This window comes from Alternaria metachromatica (genome assembly GCF_023757995.1).
Source record: "Alternaria metachromatica strain BMP 0045 chromosome Unknown scaffold_13, whole genome shotgun sequence".
Taxonomy (NCBI): Eukaryota; Fungi; Ascomycota; class Dothideomycetes; order Pleosporales; family Pleosporaceae; genus Alternaria; species Alternaria metachromatica.
In genome coordinates this window covers 848,796-869,058 of record NW_026055504.1, presented here as the reverse complement: position 1 = coordinate 869,058, position 20,263 = coordinate 848,796, and the positions used below count along the sequence as shown (strand labels likewise).

Here is a 20,263-nt window from a genome sequence, read left to right as displayed (position 1 = left end):
CTCTTGATACGCAAACTGACGTAGTTGCATTTCAAATCCCACCTCAGCCAACTCAAACACTCTTCTCGTTTCGACTGGGGCTTTGCAGTCCATCAGCTCGTACAATCTACCACTTAACCCAACAGCCTTCACCATCTCCAGTCCTTCTTCTCCAGGCGCTGGATATAGCCTTTGCCCAAAGCTAAGATGGCACCATCGTGTGCTGGGACGTCCACGTGGAGCGTCTGCAGTGATGTTGGAACTAGACCGAGAATAGAAGGCCTGTATTCATCGCCCTTCAGCCAGATGAAACCCTGCCAGCTTAGATCCTGTTCCGGAGGCACGCTCACACCCAGTGCAGCATGGTCGAACCACATAGCTGCTGGCACGCGAATATATGCGAGGCTGCTGAGGCTAGAGAAGTCAGCTCTTGAGCGCTGTTCTCGTCTCAGCCCCGGCCATGTCTCTCTGACGTGAAGATGCGTCAACTTTGCGCAACGGGCGTAGTGCGCGGAGCGATATATTCTGTACATGAAACTTGTAGTCATTCGATGAACATGATGTTTTATAGAAAAGCTCTCTAGCACGAGCGCGCATAGTTCAGATGAGTCCTACTACGGCTCTTTGGTATGACATATCCATGACAGATGATTTTCAGTTTGCACAGAGCCTTTAGGCGATTGGCTCGTGTTCTTCCTTCGGTGGATTCTTGTGAACGTGAACTTTGCGCACAACCGAGTTTGTGATCTGTTAAGCTGTTAGCACGAGTAATAAGACGTCTTAAAACTGCGTTAGCAAAGTATAGCAAGGGGGCTACATACTAGTAATAAGTTAGCAAGATATCTTGACAGTTATTCGTGGCGGTTACTTTACCCTTGCGACCATCCTTCTCCGTAACCTGTTTATCCTCATACACCAGCACAAAGTCGGTACACCTCTTCACCGGAAGATCGAAGATTCCCCATTGCTCCAGTAAGTCCAGGACCGGCTGGGAGTCGGTGGTAGTCTGGCAGATTGGTTCCTTGTAGAGTATCTTGAAGGTGACATGGCAGCCCGTCTTATTGACTGTGCATGTGACCGTCAGTTTGTCCTCTCGTACAGCCTGGACCCAGCTTTCGTTCGAGTTATGGATGAACTTTTGTATGGTGCGGGTATATCTCATCTGCTTATTCTTGAAAGTCCTCCACTCGCTGCGGCACCAGTCGTAATCTGGACATTCGCAATCATCATCGCCATATACACTTGAGTACCCAAGCTCTTCCATCTCCATATTCTTGAAGCAGTTATGGCACATATCATCTTCCACGGTGTATCCACTTGTGGCAAGCATGTGCGGAACGAATGCTACCTTTGATGAGGTAGATTGCACATACAGGTGTAGCAGAGGCATCATGTCGAAGGTTGATCTGCCATCGTTACGGTGGTCCCACGAGAACTGCACCAAACCCGGTACTAGCTTGTCTACACCTTCATTATGCAGAAACGCGTTGCCGAAATGGGTCCACTCGGATGTTGTCGCGAATCTAACACGGAGATGCTGGATCCAAAGAGGACGATACTCTGCGCGAATTTGTGTGCATACCTGGGTCAATGCAAAGAACTTCCAGGGACGCTCCGAGTGAGACTTGCGAAGCGAGTTTGGGAGGATAGGCCTGGGCCGTAAGGCATAATTCCTTGAGTCATCTTCGTTGGCGTAATCGTATACCCTGTTTCGTAGCTCTTTGCAGCATTAGCGTCTGGCAATGTTAGAGACGAGGAAGACATACCGGGAGAAAGATCGAGGAAACGAAAGTACTGAGGAGTCTTGGTTGCGGGCTCCTCACTCTTCGCAGGCTTTGCAGCCATCTTGACAGATTGCTTCGCTTTCTTGGTCACTTTGGTGTCTACAGCTTCGCCGCTTGCGCGCTTGCTGCCGGATCGTCTGAAGTGAGGTTAGTTGATGATCACGGGAGTGCGCGATGAGTAAGAAGTGACTTACGTAGTGGGCGCCATCAGTCGTCTTGAAGCCAGTGGCGGTGCTTACAACGTGGTAGAGTTGGTGTTTCAGTAAGCTGAGCAGTAGAAGGTGAGTGTAAACAAGTAGAGAAGGCAAGAGCACCCGCCAAGAGCCGCTAGTGGAATGACGCAGGCACGCAGTGACATGTTCCACAACAGTCCGCCTAGGTGAGACATAGGCAAGGGCACGTGAACCTTCCACCTTGGTTCTTCCAGACCGTCGCATGAGACAGAAGTGAATCGCGCTCTGCTTGCCCAATATGCGCTTGCAACAGCTCGCTCTCGTCCGCTCGACAAGCATGCCTGCGAAGGCCAGCTACTCAACACCCTTGCATGATATTTCTCCATAGAAGGGAAAGATCACGACTTGCAAGGCTGTGTTTAATGCAATGCCAAGAGTGTAGACCTTACCCTCGCAAAGGTGATAGACTGCCTGTCCACACGTGGATGGACATATCGCGAAGACCAGATGAACTCACCTTCCCTACGCCACGCTATCAGCTGTTTGGAAGTTGAAGGTTCTTGCGCTGAAAGACTTGGACGGTCTTTCTCCATAGTGTGGGTCATCTCAAGTTCCTTCCTTCCAATAAGAGTGGAGTCATCATATTCGCAGCGCGCACGCAAGCGCGCTTCTACACCTCTACTCTCGGGCACATCTTTGCGTAGCTCTATCGCAACCACAAACACCTGGGCATCAATTACATTTTTGTCATAGCAATTCAAGGCCACTATACAAGCATCCATTATCCGGCGGATGTCCTCTCGGTAACACGAGCTGCTTCCGCCGCATGGACTATTACCAATGCCCAACAGAGAACCTTCTCATAGAAGCACAGCGCCGCGGTTTCCCAAGACTTTGGATCTCTCGGGACCAGCTCAGCGAGGTCCTCATGCAAGATGACGAGGCAAAAGGATCGGATGCGACAACCGTTTCTACCACGGACTATGGCGCTTTCATACCGCGGACTGTCAGTCTGGAACACACAGCGGCATTGGACAAAACCGATTTAGCTAGTCAATTGATCAACGAGAGCGCGTCTACCGAATGCGTAGTGCGAAAGGATGGCAGAGCTGACTATTCCCAGAGATTATTTACTGGACGTTGAACACGTTCTTTCCCGCAATACAGCTCTTCTTCGAGTCGGGCTCGTCGTGTACCATCGACTGCGGGAGGTTCCCGGACGCAATCGTTGGGCTGGATCCCGCACTCCGATTCAGATTGACGGATTGTGCATACGAAGAAGAAGGTCGCGTGGTTAACAGCATACTGCCTCGACGTTTTGTACATTCCGGTACCGGTCTCGTTATACAAGAAGCAGTAATGGCCCATCGCACGAGTATTGCAATCCGGAATTTTTCGGATCCACAGAAAACCCAGCTATGGCGACCAGGCGTTGTTGTCCAGCCCAAGATTACAAAAGAGCTGCACACAGTCGTTGGGCTCAGGCTGAGGGGAATGGACAAAACAGCGTACATATGGGCGAAGGCTGCGGTGCCTACCGGAGGAAGGGTGTGGGGAAACGTGAGGTCATCTGGCCTGCAAGACGATGTGCCTGTCCCCATACTCCCTTCTGTAGAGGAGGAGCCCGGCGCTCAAACAGTCGTGGTTATTAAGGACAGCCTGATCGAGCGCAATCGCCAGGGCAATAGGGAGATGGGGACCTTCGAGGCCATTACACCAGAAGATTCTTCGTAATTGTACCGGAGTTATACGTTACGACACAGCTGGCGGTGGACGCGACGATGTCGAATTAAGTGTCTGGTAGTAGATTAGCTTGGCAAGTAGCCATCTATCTTCAAGGTCCCTTCCGACGCATGTGAGGATATCCACTCGGGAAGATCCGGCCAAACTCCAGTAACGTGTGTCTGGAGCTGGATCGTGGTCGAAAGATAGCAGCATGCTGACAAAAGTCGACGTTATATATCCTAAGCCCGATCGGACTGGGATTGCGAGTAATCTCGGGCGGGTGTGCAAAACAGCAGGACCGAAGCGGATGTAAGGATCTTGAAGTGGGGTACTGAGTCGATCCCAGGCGCGGGCGCAGCTATAAAGACACTAATTCCCACGTCAGTGCTGTTCAGCACCGCGCATCGCATCTACAACAGTCAGTACATCTTGCAAGTTGCTGTTGGTTTTTACTCACAGCGTACAGAACTCTCCGATACCATCCACCTATACATCATCATGTCTGGCGCCACCGCTATCGTCCTTTACCCTCGCAAGGAGGGCTCCACCTTTAACAAGGAGTACTACCTCAAGACACACATGCCGCTCGCCATGAAGAACTGGAAAGACCACGGTCTCAAGTCCTACGCCGTCAGTGAGCTCAACGCCGACGGTCCATACGCCATCAGCACCGTCATGGAGTTTGACAGCCTTGAGAGTGTCGGAAAGGCTTTGCAGAGTGAGGGCACCAAGGAGGTCATGGAGGACGTAAAGAACTTCAGCAGCGAGACACCGATCCTCGTTCACGGCAATGTCGTCGGACGGAGTTAGGCTTGGAACCAAATGGAAACAAGGTTGGCCGAGGGTCGTGAGCGATGGATACTATGACGAGCCTCATGCAGGGTTTGGTGTGGAGACGGAGGTAGGATGGGGTTAGCGGCGTGAAAGCTGCATGGAGGGGTAGCTGCCTCGTTTGGGATGCCCCGCACTTCGTCTTCCCGAGGTATCTTGCATTCATCATCACTGCGATCCCAAGCATTCGAAGAATCAAAACATTGGAATCGAATTCTGAACTCTAGCGAGCGTTGTTATGTGTTCGATAAGGCCTGTCGTTTCGAGTTTGCCATGAGAAGACTTGTCACTCAAGCAGCCTCTGACCGTGTCCAGTTATTGCTTGCTACTGGATCGCTTCGGTATGCATAGAGCTGAGCATTTCAGCCTTGTCAGCATGAGTCCTGAGACACAGCCTCCTCCCCTCTACCAGGTGTAGCGACGCTCCAGGCAGCCATCTATGTAATATCTCTAAAGCCATCTCACCCCTTATTCTTCAACTCCCAGCACTCTCAAACTGCAAAGTCGCGCTGTGAACCACGAAGAGCTCATCGAGTTCTCCCGTCGTTCGGAAACTAGGACCGATGGGCGACCTCTATGCATCGTGCCCTGTGGATCGCACAAGCCAAGAGATCAGGCTACTCAGGCTCCTACCCAAAAATGACGAAGGCATCATTGAATGCACCATGCAGACTTACAATCACGACGACCGGCCATCTTACCAAGCCTTGTCATACACCTGGGGTCCCAACATAGCGTACAATGACATCGAAATCAACGGCGTCAAGATCCCAGTCCGAGAGAATCTATGGAGCTTCCTACATCAGCAGCAACTTCATGGCAATCATGGGCCATTCTGGATCGATGCTCTCTGTATACAACAGTCAAATGTTGATGAACGTAATCATCAAGTGCAGATGATGGGACCCATATATAAGGGGGCTGAGAAGGCTCTGGTCTGGCTGGGCGAAGAGAAGGACGACAGCGATCTTGCCTTGCGCTTTTTGAAGTGCACCTGGAATCCTATGCTGTACAACGATGTTTTTGGCCACAGTACCGACATAGCCCGCAGCATATTATCGTTTTGCAAGAGAACATATTGGTCCCGTATGTGGATCGTTCAAGAGATCATGCTTGCTTGCCACATAGAGATTCATTGTGGTCCTGGCATGTTAGAGTGGCTCAAGCTCTCCGAGTTGTACAGCCATCTAGACGCTCGCTCCACACAAGCTGGGCTCACCGACCAAAACGACGTGGACACGCCTTTGTACCACTTTATACTTGGCAGTTCGGCCATCTCAATTGCTGCAATGAAAAGATACGCCGATCTGGAGAGGAACAGCCGAGCTACCTTTTCAAGCCTACTTGAAACGTACCGTGATCACGAATGTGAGGACATTCGAGACAAGGTGTATGCTCTTGTGGGAGTCGAAAGATATGGTTCCCTAGAAGTAGATTATCACAAGTCTGTAGAAGAAACGCTTCTCGACACTCTCTATTACGAAAGTAGTCGGTTATGTTGGGAAAGGAATTTCACAGGATTAGATCCTTCGGATAGAGATACGATCTGGGATTTCGGGCTTCTGTTGAAAAAGGTTTTGGCTGTTGAGCTGCCTGAAGACGAGCTGCTGTTCCATGTCAAACGAAGCGAGTACGTAGCATGGACCACATACTGTGACTTGATGGACAAGGACAAGATGCAGAATAACATATCATCTGCCGAATTCTTTGCGGCAGTCGCCTTAGCACGGTGAAATGATTCACACACAGCAAGTAATCAAACAATCAAACGCGCTTTCATTCATCAAGAACTCGATTAATACCTCCATGCTATACTGAGCGAGCCTGCAATCCAATCCAAAGCTCCCACCCTCAATGCTTAGTATTATGTACGAGAAGATGCAGACGTGAAATATATACAGTGAACATCGGCATCTCGTCTCATACTCTTCAATCCAATTGTAATCGATCCCGAATGACCTCAACACTCTCTAAACGAATAGCCCATCTATCTAACGGCGGTACTGGCCCTGATGCTGTTGCTGCGCGTACTTTGCTGCCTGTTGCGCCTGGTCGAAGCTTGCGCCGTAAGCCTGCGTGGGCGGAGTCTGCTGTTGTTGCTGCGCCATGTTGCCGTAGCCTTGCGGTGACGGCTGTGGGAAATACTGGCTCTGCGGTGTTTGCGCTGGGGAGACCCAACCTCCAGGGATGTTCATCTGTGGGGTTGGCGCCTGCTGGGGGAAGTACTGCTGCTGCTGCTGCTGATACATGGGGTGCATCTGGCTCGGTGTGGAGTATGCCATTCCGACGATACCTGACGGTGTACCAGGCCCGGTAGGCATGCCCATGACACTAGGGGTACCCATCATGCTCGGTGCGCCCATTACACTCGGAGCACCCATGCCGGTTGGCGTGCCCATGCCCATAACACTGGGAGTACCCATCATGCTCGGCGCATAGTTGCTCTGAGCCATCGCATATTGTTGCTGCATCTGCTGTTGCATCATCATCTGCTGGCGTTGCTGGACCTCCATCATTTGGCGCTGTTGGGTCTGCAAGGTGCGTCGGTCGATCTCAGCTTGCATAGTCGGTGTAAAACTCTGGCGATTGGCCTTGTGAGCCGCCTTCTCCTTCTCGCGATAATCGATGTAACCTGTAAGACCTGTCGGAGGCTCCTTTTGCACTTTCTTGGTGTTCTGCGAAAGGTCCAGAAGAGGAGTGTTTGTCATGCGAGCCACCTGTTCCTGCTCGCGAGCAGACAAAGTAGTAGGTTGTTGATTAAGCAGTGTCTCAGCACCGCGGCTTAGAGGGCGACTGGGTGGACGAGCAGGACCTGGAGAACCCTGAGGCGACCGCTGAATATGACTCCAATCTCCAGAGTGCGTACGAGTCCAATCTCCGGAATGCGTGCGACCGAAAGGAGGTGGGGTGTGTGATTTGCTCCTGCCATGTCCATACATTATAGGCTGCTGCTGATGCGCCGCACGATGCATCACCCAGTCTTCAGGATCCAGCCTTGTCCTGTCCGGCTGCTGTGGTGAGGCTGCAGCCGGTTGCCATGCGACTTGTCGTGAATCCGAGATCTGCGGAGAGTTCGAACCACTGCGCGCATGCATGGGTTGGTTAGGTGACCCTGCACCGGAGATATAAGACAGTCGGTGCTGTTCATTCGGGGTAGTCGCAAGGTTCTCTTTGGACCGCGACGCGCTGTTATCGTGCAGCATCTGTGTCATGGTTCCACTGGTGCCCGGACGCTTGCCGTCAAAGTCCAGCGCGTACGTCGGGCCAAAGTCAATACTGGGAACAGCTGCAGGCGCCTGTGCTGGGTCCAGAACAGACTTGTAGCCATGTGGATCTTCATCTGAGGGAAGCTTTACGTTTGGATCTCCAATCATGGTCAGAACACCGCTTCTTGGTCGATCGGTGCGTCGTTCAGGCAATCTTCGTGGAGGAGGCGCAGGTTCCTCTTCGGCGATGCTGGCATAGTCTGGCGTGGAAGTCGATATGGCATCATCGTCGTAGAAACTACTTGATCCGCTTGGCTGACGATTCAGAGTGGGCTGTGTGATGTTGAAAGCGTCGAGAGCTTCAGGGTCGATTACGTCCTCTCGTAAACTGTCGAGTCTTGAGCTACTGGTCGAAAGGGTGTCATCCTCTTGCGAGGCTAGGGGAGACCGACCTGGTACTGGTTTACGGGGTATGCCGCCGCTTTCGGGGTGCGGACGATAAGGGAGCTCGTGACTGGGGGGCTGTGGCGGCAACTCACTATGTTCTGGGACCGATGGAGCTGTCGGCTGGTAGCCTGTGGGAGAGTCGACGAACTCGGAATGCTCGACGTATGGTGATGCGGGAATGGTAGACAGGCGGTTCCCAGAGTTTTGGTTCGTTGGAGGCGGCCTTGAGTTGACGCCAAGATACATCGATTGCCCCTGATCACCGTACGCGTTGTAGTCACCACTGCGTCTGCTCTGTATGGTGTCCTGATTTCTCCAAGCACCGACTGCGCCAGCGGCAGCTACACCCCCTGGGAACGATCCATGTGAAGCGTCAGCCATTTGCTGGAGCGTGGCAGAGTCGACTGCAGGGTTTGGCTTTGCCATGGGCATGTTGGGACGAATGGGTGGCTTCTGATTGGCAGCGTGCTCCTGGGTCGGAGGGAGGTCGACATAACCTTGCGGTGGAGCAGACAGATCTGCAGGCGGCGGTGGAAGGTTCTGTGGCTCCTTGATGGGGCTCTCGTCGTAATCTGACGCAGACGAATCATAAGGCTGGACCGCCCCGTTCGACGAACCGTTGAGTATACGATGCTGGGGAGGCGTCGGCGGTCGCTCGTCTTCGTATGGCGTCTCCTCTCGCGTGAATCTAGATGGATTGTTCTCGTTGCGTCCGTTGACTTGCTCTGACACAGATCGCTGATGGCGTGGGGTACCGAATGGGTTTGCTGCGGGAGCTGTTCCGACGCGACGCGGCGCTTGCACTTCAAAGTCTGGGAACTTGCGTGTAGGAGATGACGCGCGTGTGGACGGGCTGGAACGAATGGAGCCTTGGTCTTCAAATCGCAGGTTACGAGGTGTGAAGCCTGCCCGGCTGACGGTGTTCCTGCGGCTGGCGCGACTGTAGATGGATTCTGCGTCTTGGTTCGCAGTCACCATTCTTGTGGATGTGAGGTCCTTCAATTGCTTCCTCCAGTGGCGCTCTGACCACTTGTCGCTGCCCTCGGTGTTGATCAAGCCCACCACGTCCCACATCTCCAAGTATCCGTAGCGCCTGTCGGAGGGCATAGCGAACATCAAACCGCGGGTGTCTAGAACGTCTGCAATCAACTTCTTTGGGCGTCCGTATAGTGAGAATGTATCGAACACGGGGAAAAGGTACTGGAGCATAATCTCAAATCCTGAGATAGCGGGACGCGACTCCGGCATAACAAAGACGAATCCTTCTGTTGTGCTCTCTGGCGTCGAGTGGATTGTAATCTTGCCCTCGATCTTCACCAATGTAGATTGGTCGATGAGCGGCTTCGACTGTGGGTAGATGGCGTAGCACGAGTAGGCGTCCTTGACCGTGGCGATGGCCTTCGTTTTCTTGGTGACCTTCTTGGTATCGTAGAACTTGATGTCGCCTTTGAGTATCGGCGGTCGCTCGTAAGCGTTGCCCTTCTTCTGCAGCTTCTGCATCTTGAGGTATTCCTTCTCATCTGGCGGAGAGACGACACACCAGCAGCGGCGCCACGGAGTGCCCGCGCCAAACCGAACGCGCACCCAGTCCTCGTACTTTGCGCACTGTCGGTCCAATATCATGCGGATGTTGTTCAGCGTCTTGCCCTTGCCAGCGATCAGCGCACCCGTGTACGCTTCCGACAGGGTCGTGTGTTCGAACATGGCGAGGCGGATGCCGGCGGTCCATTGCGTAAGCGCGTGGTAGGAATCGAAGTGGAAGAGGTATTTGTTGCTCGCGGCCGTGGACACGCTGAGGATGTTGTCGAGCTTCTTTCCGTCTTTGAGGGTCATGGAGGGGATCTGCGGGGTCAGTGAGGTCATAGTGAGGGCGTGAGCGGACATACCATGTGGATCGCAGCGTCCGTCAGGTTGATGAACGTGGGCAACACCTCGGCGTCACCCCCAGCCTGGTCTAACGCGCTCGCATCCCAGAGGGAGAGGATGGTGCCCACGAGCTGGACAAAGTACTCCTGCCATCTCCGATCTGGCGCGGGACGGCCACCTGCATTGCCGTTAGTATCACAGACAGGCATGGCCTACAGGGCTGACGTACGGGTGTCGGTGTCGTGGAACTTGAGGAAGTAGCCCTCCTGGTACAGCTTGTTCGAGTGGCTGTTCAGGAAGGTGAAGATGCGCTGCAGCTCGGGCAGCGTGTCCTGGCTTACTTCCATGACGGGCGGCTGGTATGTCTGGATCATGGACATGGGACGGACCGAGGCTCGCGAGTCGCTGCGCTCGCGTTGGGTCGCGCGGGAGGGAGGGCGCTCGCTGTTATACGAGTCGAGAGCGGTGGCCGACTGTGCAAAGTTGGCTGAGCTGACGGGTTGCTTCGTCGAGGGTGAAGGCGGAGCGGGGGACGCGGGGCCCGGAGACGGTCCGGCGGACGGAGGGTTCTTTTGCAAGGTATTCTGGTTGGAACCACCCCATTGTGACATAAACGACAGAACTGTGAAGGGGCGAACCGGGCGCAACATTAGTGAATGTTCTTCTAACGACGGGCACTGCCGTCAAGGGAGCGAGGGACGCCGTTTTGTAGCCGGCGCATTATTTACCTCTCTTTGGACGACCCATGGCAGCAACGAGTGGCGGTATTAGTACAAGTGGAAGGTCTCTCCTCTATGCGGTGCACAATGCAGGTGCTCTACGGGCGCGTTGTCGGTACGGAACCAGGCGTGCAAGCCACGGGTACACCGGCTCGCGGAATGTTACGGCGCAGCGACTAGAGCTTCTTCGGGAACGAGCGACGAGAGCACAGGATTAGAGATGTGTGTAGAGGCGGAGGAGGACAGCAATCATGGAAACTACAAGGAGCGAAAGAGCGGTAGGCGTAGTACGTATATCTGAGGTCCGTGGTGGACTTAGACTTGTGGAGGAATTTCTGGGCACGCGGCAGGGATTAGCGTGCCTATGACGCGAACCTGCGAAAGGGTTCTGGTCTTTGGAGATCGCCGCGCGCTGGACGATCCATCTACCGGCTGACAGATTCGTATTCCATTGCGACTTCTTCCATATCCGCGCAGACGGCAGCGCGCTCCTTCATCGACATCAACGCATGGCCGCGTGTTCCATATCCACAATCCTCCCGGAGACCTCAATGGCCACTGCACGCTTATTCATTGGCCCTTGGTCGTATTCCCAGCGCATCTAGAGGCCCCGTACTAGACTAAATTGGCGGCCGCCCACCTGTCTTCGGTCACTCGGCACGGACTTCTCCTGTTCTGGGTAACGATGATGCTGTGGCAGTGCATCTTGGCCGTTTCTGCCAAATCCATGTGTTGGCAATAGCGGCCGGAACGCGGCCCACGGAATCTGGGGTACCCAGCTGTTCTTTCCTTAACAGAGGTTTGTCAGATGCGCTGACCGGGCATACAGATCTTACCTGCATGCCATCCTAGCCGAGCACTCCGAGTAACCGGCGCGTCGCGTCGTATGTTGTACCACAATGCCATGTCAGACAACGGTGCCAAAGGTTGATGTTGGCATGCATCATCGATTGAGTGACGAACGTGATCGCCCATCGTGGCGTTGTGTAAATCAAGGCTGAGACTGTCTACTTTGGTATTATTCAATAATTCGTTTTGAGCCGGCAGTCCGCATGGCAGATGAGGGGAAGCTGCCGGAATGGCTCGCGGATATTCGTCAAGACAGTCCTTGTGTTCATGACTACCGTCTCGCCTTGCCAATGCGCTTGGCGAGGATGTCGTGACGGAGACGATAGAGGTTCACGTGATATGATGCTTTGGGCATAGCGTTCTCACGGCGCGGTAGCGTGATGGCAGCTGACAACGCGGGCGCGACTGATCGCTTGCTCCACTCGGTGCCAGACGCGTCGAGCTGTAGCATGTCAACTTCAGTTTGATACTGCATTTCGGATAACAACCCAACTCGCCCACTTCTCCATCGTTCCGCTCGCACCGCACAGTACCCTCGCTTAATATCCCGCGTCACAGTCAGACAGTCAGTGCTGCCCGCACCGAGCACGCACCAGCGCATCACAGTCACCACACCACCAACGCCAAACCTCCATCCTCCCGCCTTCACCCTCCACCCTCCAAAGCTCATTCGCTATAATGGCACGTAAGCGCAAAGTCGCAGACGAGAAGCCCACATCCAATGGCTCAACACCCCAACCCAACGGTGTGAAGAAACGAAGGATTGACTGGTCGACGGTAGACAAAGATCTCAGCTTCAAGATTACAGCCGTCACTGTCAGGAAACAGAAGAAGCCAAGCAAACCGGCAAAATCGAAGCAGGGCGCTGTCAATGATGGGCACGTCAGCGAGTTTGACGCGCCTTTGGACGCGGAAACCACGCAGCCAAATCCATATCCCGAGACGCAACTACCTGAGCTACACGTAAAGATAAAGCCTGCGCTGTACTGGGAGGCCATGCGGCGCTACCGGAGGTTCACTGTGAACGGCGAGGAGTTCGAAGTAGGTCAGATGATCTTTGTGAAGAAGAGCGAAGAAGACAAGATCGCAGAAGGTCCCGGCTCAATTGAGCATTGGATCGCCAAAGTTCTCGAAGTTCGCGGCGGAGATCCCGAGCATGTCTTTCTCAGAGTGTACTGGGCATACCGGCCCGAGGACATACCAGGTGGACGACAAGCGCATCATGGCGACAGCGAGCTGATAGTCAGCAATCACATGGATATCATCGACGCTTTGTCAGTGGATTCATCCGCGGATGTGGTGTATTGGGACGACGACCCGGAAAGTCTCGACCTCAAGACAGATCAGCTATTCTTCCGCCAGAGCTACGACATTACAAAGCGCGCCAACAGCCAATTGAGCAAAATGAAAACGTACTGCATCGACAAGAAGCCCTGCAATCCGGACGAGCTTCTTCTACAATGCCCACAATGTTCAGAGTGGCTTCATGCGGACTGTCTCAAGAAGCGAGCGATCCAAGACGCAGCACCGCAATTGAAGAAGCGGGGCCGACCTAGCCAAGTTCAAGCCTCCACCACCTTGGATGCAAGAATCAAGGCGCAAGACAACAAGGCCCGCCTGACAATATTAGAGAGGCGCGGCGGGAAACCCAAACGCAAGTGGGACGTGGACATACTATGTCTTGTATGCGGCGGGATGGTAGAGGAAGCCAGCGACAAAGCATACAAGGAAGTGCCTGAAACTGCAGGTTCTCAATTCGGCTCCGATATTTCTGAAGACGACAAACACGACATCATACCCACGGCATCTATGGTTGCCAAGCCGCCTGTCCAGGACGACGATGCAGACTCCGTCATGGGCGATGCAGAGTCCGATCAAGACGTCGAAGCCAAAGACCCACCAGGAAGCGATGCTGAGATCAAGGGTGAGACCGTCGAAACACCCTCCTCCGACTAGCCCACTAAATTCCCATCCTAGTGCCAAGAAAGAGAGGCCGTCCTCCCGGATCCAAGAACAAAAGGAAGCGCACTCCTTGGGCTCCGACTAAGAAATCTACGCTGCCACATGCCAAACATCGCAAGACGGAAGCCGGGAGAGAGGGTGGTTTCCCGCATGCTGCATATGATATGGATACAATTACGGTCGTGGAGAAGACTGCGAAGACGTTGTCCGGATCTGCGAAGAAAGCGACGGCAACGACAGTACTTGGATCTACAAAAGGCGCAACTGCGAGCGCCCAACCTTCTTCACCACAAGTGGGATCCAAATCAACACAATTGAGTCCCGAACCTGCGGAAGAAGTCTTCCCAACCATTGCACACAAAACACCAGCTCCAGCCCCCATTAGCGAATCAGTCTTCCAATCCGGCGTACGATCCGTGAAGAAACTCTTCTGGCGAGGATCCTAATATCACAGCGAGATCATTTCATTACCAAGTATAGATTTCAGGCAGGGTGTAATGGTAGATACCCCTTTCATTCGGCGTACACATCACTACAGGATACTCTGGTATTTCGCTCTCTAGCGAGCGTTTCTTCACTATCAATACCCACCATTAATCAATTCACTGTTCAATCCAAATCATACACGTGTAAATTATGCATTCTCACTCTAGGCGGTCTAACAATACAAAGCCCGATGAAGGCATGTATACTCGTTAAAGTCAGCAAAGGGGGTATCCACCTGAATGTCCCATTCCCACCACCCATGTGAAATCACACTACAAATAACGCCATCGCTGAATGCTGTTTGATCCCATATGCATGCATGCAGCGGCCTTGACCCTCCTTTTCCTTAAACCATATTTCGCTGTGGGGGAAAGAGATGCCCGTCCGTTAAACACCTTAGAAATGCATGTTGTGTTATCCTCGATACCTCGTCACGGCCATTGCTATCGGCCTTGTCTCTTTCTGAAAACCTTTTCGTCTCGATCTCATCGTTTCTTCTCGCCTGGCAAGTTGGCCTTTCCTACCCTCATCTTGAGCAGCAGTCTTGGCCCACTGCTACCACCCCTGTCCACGCTAACGAGACCGCTCTTAGCAGTGCCGTTGCCGTTTGACATACTACTCGGCTCGAAGCTCTGTCGCTTAGATGGCCTATCGTCGTCCCCGTTTCCAGTAACCATCTTACGTTTCTTGTTCTCTCCAGCGAGAAAGCCTGCCAGCCTTTTGGGTGCGATTCGCAGCTTGACGATCTTGCTCCTCTTTTGCTTGATTACAGGTCTGGCCACGGATGGAGGGTTGGTCGCAGCAGGTCGTGACGGAGCAGGGGCTGCGCTTGGCCGAGGTGAAGGAGCGGCACTAGGACGTGGTGATGGAGCTGCGCTGGAGGGCCTTGATGGCACAGTGGAGCCGGAAGCGGTCTTGGTCCTGATCTTAAGCTTGGGCGCCGGCAGAGGAACCGGTGATGCGATAGCAGGCGGTGTAGCCATAGGCTTTGGTACCTTGATGACCGCTGGTGTTGGCTTCGCTTGGGCAGGCGCAGGAGCTGGAGTAGGGACCTTGGGTGGCGGAACCGGAGTCTTGGTGACTGGAGCAGGAGCAGCGGTGGGAGCTTGAACCGGAGCTGGTGCTGGAGTCGCTGGCTTGGGGGTCGCTGCTGGGGCGGCTATCTTCTTTGACGGCTGCATCAGCGGCACTTCTGGAGTCGATGAACGCGAATCTGTTGCGGCTGGAGCGGCAGGGGGCGGGGGCGGTGGTGCTGGTACTGGCGTTTGCACTGGCGCTGGAGATGCAGGTTTGGACACTGGTGCAGGGGATGGTGAGTGATAGACAGTGGGTGAGAACACTATAGAGTGGCTTCTCTGTAAGCCCTGTGTAGAGTCCGCAGTTGCCGGTGTAGATGCAGTAGACTGCTTCTTCGGTCCTCCGATCTTGAGCGACAGCTTCGGCAGTGCTGATTTCGGAGCCGGAGCAGCGGTATCTCTTGTGGGTTGTGGTGTAGGTAGTGCCGCAGGTGGAACAGGCGCCTTTTCCTTCTTGTCGTCTTTATCCTCCTTCTTCTCTTCCTTTGGAAGCGTCCTCGATCTCCATCTAAACTTATTGGTCTTTTTGAAGACCACTGATGCCTTTCCAATATGCTCCACCTTCCAATAGCGTGGCATAGACAGTTTGATACGCAGCTTGTTGGACTTCTGGTTATCGAAGATCATGTCGCAGATGTCCAAAAGCTCAGACATGTCGTTCGTAGACAGTACTTTCGACTTCAGAGCTTCTTCCAGGACCATACGCAGGGTCTGGTTGCCCTGCATGTCGCTCTTCAACCCTCTCAGAGCCCCATTAAGGTTCTGCCGGGCGAGAGCTGATGCACGCTCAGCATTACTGGCTTCGTTCTCGATCATAAGTGTGCCTGCTGAAGTGTCCGCAGCCTTCTCCGGCGCCCAGACGTCTCCAGTAGCGATTTGTCCAATCGCAATGCCAAAGATACGCAGCAGCTGCTTTCTGAAGTACGGCGAAGGATCGGACCGAATCTCGTGCATGAGGAATCTCAAGATTGTATCCTTCCGGATCATGCCGAGCCGAATCAAGCACTCCCAAGCTTTTAAGCGTACGTTGTCTGCATTTCCCAGCTGGGCGTACTGGAGAAATTCGGTTGGCTTGAACGGGGTGACGCGACTCATGACCAACTTCAGCGCACAGTCAAGGGCGGTGGTTGTGTAAACGTTCTGGTAGGTAGGAATCCACTCGTCAAGTCTCTGGTGTCGGGTGAGCTCTCCGATGGCTTTGCTTGTGAAATCCTGCTCTTGAGCCCATTCTTCGTGACTAAGGTCGGCACTGGCTGTAGTTTTTGTGAGTGTCTCCGCGAGACAGCGCATCAGGGTAGAAATATAATGGTCGTCGCTGTAATCGTTTCCGCGGTTGTCGTTGTATCGAACAAGATCGAGCAAGAAGCGCTTCGCTTCTAGTGGTGATCTGCCATCTTCGCCCTTGATTTTGGCAATGGCTTTGGGGATAGCGCATTGTATCAGATACATGCTGCGATCGGAGAAGTCATTCGAGCGAGTCATGGGTGAGTTGGGTAAGCAGAAAAGCTCGCGGAAAGCCTTCTGCAGATGGAACAGGCCAACCCACTCTGTTCGCTTCAGTGCACTCTGAGCCAAAACATTAGCGGCCATGGTCCGTATGCCGTGGAAGTATCGGTTGTCCATCAGCGTCTTGACCAAGAAAGTAGAGATCAGCTTATGACCTTCCTTGTTGGCGAGAAACTGTATCGACTCTGCTTGTGCAACGACATCCTTGTCTTGCTGCAACTGCGAGACGTACATGTATGACGGCATGTCCTCGATGTTGGTCCGACATATCCATTCAAAGTCTGCATCGACTCGAATCCACTCGTAAGCCTCCCCCTCTTGCTTGGCCTCGTCTTCTGGTGGCCAATCGTCTAGTCGCCATTCATCGTGTTCCTGGGGAGACGTGAATAGGTCTCCCAGCATGTAGAAGGTGACATCCTCTTGAGTCTCGCCCGAAGCATCAAGGCCCGCGGCAGCAGCCATGCGCTCCTTGTTCAATCGATTTCTCTTGAGTCGTTTGTATTTGGTGTTGTACGGAATTTCTACTTTGACGTTGTTCGAATTGATATCGACGATGTGTTCGTAGGGTGTTCCGTCAGCTTCGTGAATCCGAATAGTCATCGGGCCAACGAAGGTGGGGTATCCTGTCGCTGACCGCAAGTCGCGAGACTTCTCTTTCGCTTCGCGCATGAAGTCATCCGCGGCGAGACCGCTGTCGATGTTCGTAATGGACGAGTCAGCCTGTAGCTGCTTGATAGTAAGTTGTACCACTTGCTTCTTCTTGTTGAACGAAGGTACGCAGTGAAAAGTAGGGCATCCAGCCCCTACGATCCATTGCTGGAAGAAGGATTCCAGCTTCTGATGTCCAACCTTCTCACAGATATCGAGGAAATCGTCTGTAGCGATGGCGCCGTTGGCGTACTTGCCCTGACGAGCATTGAAAAGCATTCGGTACAGACACCTATCGACACCATTCTTCCCGCTCTGTTTTACCAGACGGTTGTGGAGGATAGAGAGTACCATGAGCGATTTCAGCTCCATAAACTCGACCTCTCCAGGATCCAGTTGTAAGACGTATCCGAGCTGCTGTAACGACGGGCGCTTGCGGTCCATCTGAATGACTCGGTCGACCATCACCTTTTGACGGAACCGCCAGTCGTTTCGACCGAAAAGCTCTCGGAGGTAGAGCTCAGCCATGAACCACGATCCACCAACGATGATCCAGTGATCTTCCGGGTTGTGTGCAATCACGTCAACGCCTATCCACTGGCTGGCTACTGCATGCACCAAGACCCTGGTCGTGTGCTCCAGTGGCTCCCATACAGTCTCCGGAAAGAGCAGGCGAGAGCTACAGATAGAGAATGAGGCTGTGTGCGCAGTGTCCCATTCCAAATCGTCTACGAATGCCAGCTTGTAGGAGTTGCCAAATGCATAACTCTGGAAGCGCTCGGTGAAGGTGTCGAGAGCTCGGGCTAGCATCATGGCGCTGTTCCTGACCTCATTCTCCTTCCCTGGCAAACAAAACGCGTGAACTTTGATGGCATTCTCTCCCAAGCGCTCGTCATCTAGTGTGTCGCGATATTCCGAGAGATCGACATGTTCGAAGGGACCGATTACGAAGCCGATATGCTGTGGGAGCACGAGGGTATCGCACGAAAAGCTGGCTGTCTTTCGTGAAGAGTCGGCGGGATCGAGAATCTATGAAGGTCAGCATCGGACGCGCTAAATAAAATAAATCAATACTCACATCGTCTGTAAGGGTACCGGAGCAGATGACTTGCATCTCCATGGCTTTTTCTTCCTCGGACAAGTCCACCTGATCGTCATCCGCATCCAGCATAACACTATCCGCCTTTTCCACTCCCTGTGCTTGCGCCTGCACCTGCGCACTCGATTTGCTGAGCGCATCTCCCAGCGTTCGCGGATAGCGGATGGACACATCGAACAGACACCGCGTTTCGCCGTCGTCTATGCACGGAAAAAGACACGAGGCCGCACCGGGAAAGGACGAGTTGCGCGTGTAAGCATGTGGGTACCGGGCATCTCCATCCTCGACTCCGACAAATTGCAGCGCGTCCCGAAAGTCGTCCAGTTCGTATTCGATCTCCAGCTTCATAGGCGCATAAAAAGTACCTTGAGCGTCGTCGGTCATGCCAGCCTCTGAGGGCTTCACTTCCCGGATCTTGACCTTGTCAGGCACGGTAATGACCAGCTCATCTTCTGCGCCCTGTGTATGTCGCGCAATCCGCTCTTTCGCGTAGTGATATTGTTCGAGACCGGTGCCGGGATATAGCGTCAGGCGCTGGTGGAGGTTCGAATAACTAAAGGCGGCTTTTTCTCCTTCGATCTTGATGCTCGTCGGCCTCAGCTGCCGGCAGTTCAGCGTGATATCCCGCAGATGCGCTTTGTCCGGCTGGATGTCGAGCGTGGTGAGGCCCTTGACGCGGCGCGGTGCAAAACTGAAGTCGAGCTCGAGCTGCTGCTTCAACAGGGTGAAGGAGCCGCCCGACGAGGCGTCAGCCGCTACATCGGCGAGCTCGTTGGGCGCCATGTTAGGCGACGCAGGCGATGCTGCTTCCGAGTTGGCGACGGATAGATGGCGGTCGAGGGTTGAGCGGTGTTGGCTCAGCTTCTTTGTCGGCGATACGCGTACATGCCGGGAGTTCGCGACAATGGCCGCTAAGAGTAAGCGCTGGTCTGTGCGCGAAATATGTGGAGGCGCGCACTTCCGCGCTTCACTAATCGTCACTGCGGCCCACTTCACCGACGATGAGAACGTGAAACAAATCAGTATGGAACAGCCGCGAAGCTTATGAAGCCGAGTGGTCGGAGGAGGAATATCTCAGCTGTTCGTTTTCGATAACCACGCGCCGATACAGCAGATTTGGAGTGACATGAACTGAATACGTCATTTCCATATGGTGGTGATGGCACTCGTCGCAAGCAGCCTACATGGGGACGAAAAGATTAGAGAACTTGACAATGACGCAGATCTAACTGAGCTGCTACGTTCACTAGCCCTCTTTGCACACGTGTTCTTGGCGGATGAGCAAATCGTCGTCTCGACGCTACAAGAGCTGCCTCCACCAAATCGCGGCGAGCACAACTACATACCCTCGAGGTTGATTCCACTCTTTTTTATTGCTCTAACATCTCAATCAGAGTTACGGATGCTCATGCGGTCTACTTCATGGGTCGTATATACCGTTTCAAACCCCCCTGTCTTCTTCACCTACTTCTTCTACTGACTTTCAGACATGGAATGAAGTTTTTTCTTGCAATATGTCTTCGTCCGTTCCAATGATCTCCACTCTTCTATTCTGAATACACAAGTTCCTTCTCATTGATTGCGAATCACAAAGGCATTGTACTTACCGATCCATTTCTTTGATTAACAGACGCACTTACCCTATATATCATTCCAAGGTTTCGTCATCGTCATCGTTCATCGCAGTCATACCTAGCACTATCAACACCATGTCATCTTTATGTACTCATAGCCCGAATTTCGACTCAGATCCACGGAAAAGTGGTACTTGTGCTTCATATAGTCATCACTGAAGCGTTTTCCCAACAGCAAAGCTCACGAGGTGTCCTTGACTGCCCTTCTGACTACGACACCTTTAAGACTCTTCTACCAGTCATCACCAGTATAAATTCTGGTAAACGGAACCA

General features: G+C 53.3%; 4 protein-coding genes across 4 annotated transcripts; 2 read left to right on the top strand and 2 right to left on the bottom strand.

The window, feature by feature from the left end:
• Positions 1-3,521: 3,521 nt before the first annotated feature.
• J4E83_006299 (uncharacterized protein) lies at positions 3,522-4,471 on the top strand (the record flags this gene model as incomplete). Its single annotated transcript, XM_049333213.1, has 2 exons — positions 3,522-3,529; positions 3,958-4,471. The coding sequence occupies 2 exons, from the start codon at positions 3,522-3,524 to the stop codon at positions 4,469-4,471; spliced, it is 522 nt and encodes a 173-aa protein (XP_049187903.1).
• Positions 4,472-6,483: 2,012 nt separating this feature from the next.
• Positions 6,484-10,220, bottom strand: J4E83_006298 (uncharacterized protein; the record flags this gene model as incomplete). Its single annotated transcript, XM_049333212.1, has 2 exons — positions 6,484-9,987; positions 10,215-10,220. 2 exons carry the CDS (start codon positions 10,218-10,220, stop codon positions 6,484-6,486), a joined length of 3,510 nt encoding a protein of 1,169 aa, XP_049187902.1.
• Positions 10,221-12,257: 2,037 nt separating this feature from the next.
• On the top strand, positions 12,258-13,535 carry J4E83_006297 (uncharacterized protein; the record flags this gene model as incomplete). Its single annotated transcript, XM_049333211.1, is given in 2 exon segments — positions 12,258-12,264; positions 12,283-13,535. 2 exon segments carry the CDS (start codon positions 12,258-12,260, stop codon positions 13,533-13,535), a joined length of 1,260 nt encoding a protein of 419 aa, XP_049187901.1.
• A 977-nt stretch (positions 13,536-14,512) lies between these two features.
• On the bottom strand, positions 14,513-19,139 carry J4E83_006296 (uncharacterized protein; the record flags this gene model as incomplete). Its single annotated transcript, XM_049333210.1, has 2 exons — positions 14,513-18,286; positions 18,336-19,139. The coding sequence occupies 2 exons, from the start codon at positions 19,137-19,139 to the stop codon at positions 14,513-14,515; spliced, it is 4,578 nt and encodes a 1,525-aa protein (XP_049187900.1).
• Between the last annotated feature and the right edge of the window lie 1,124 nt (positions 19,140-20,263).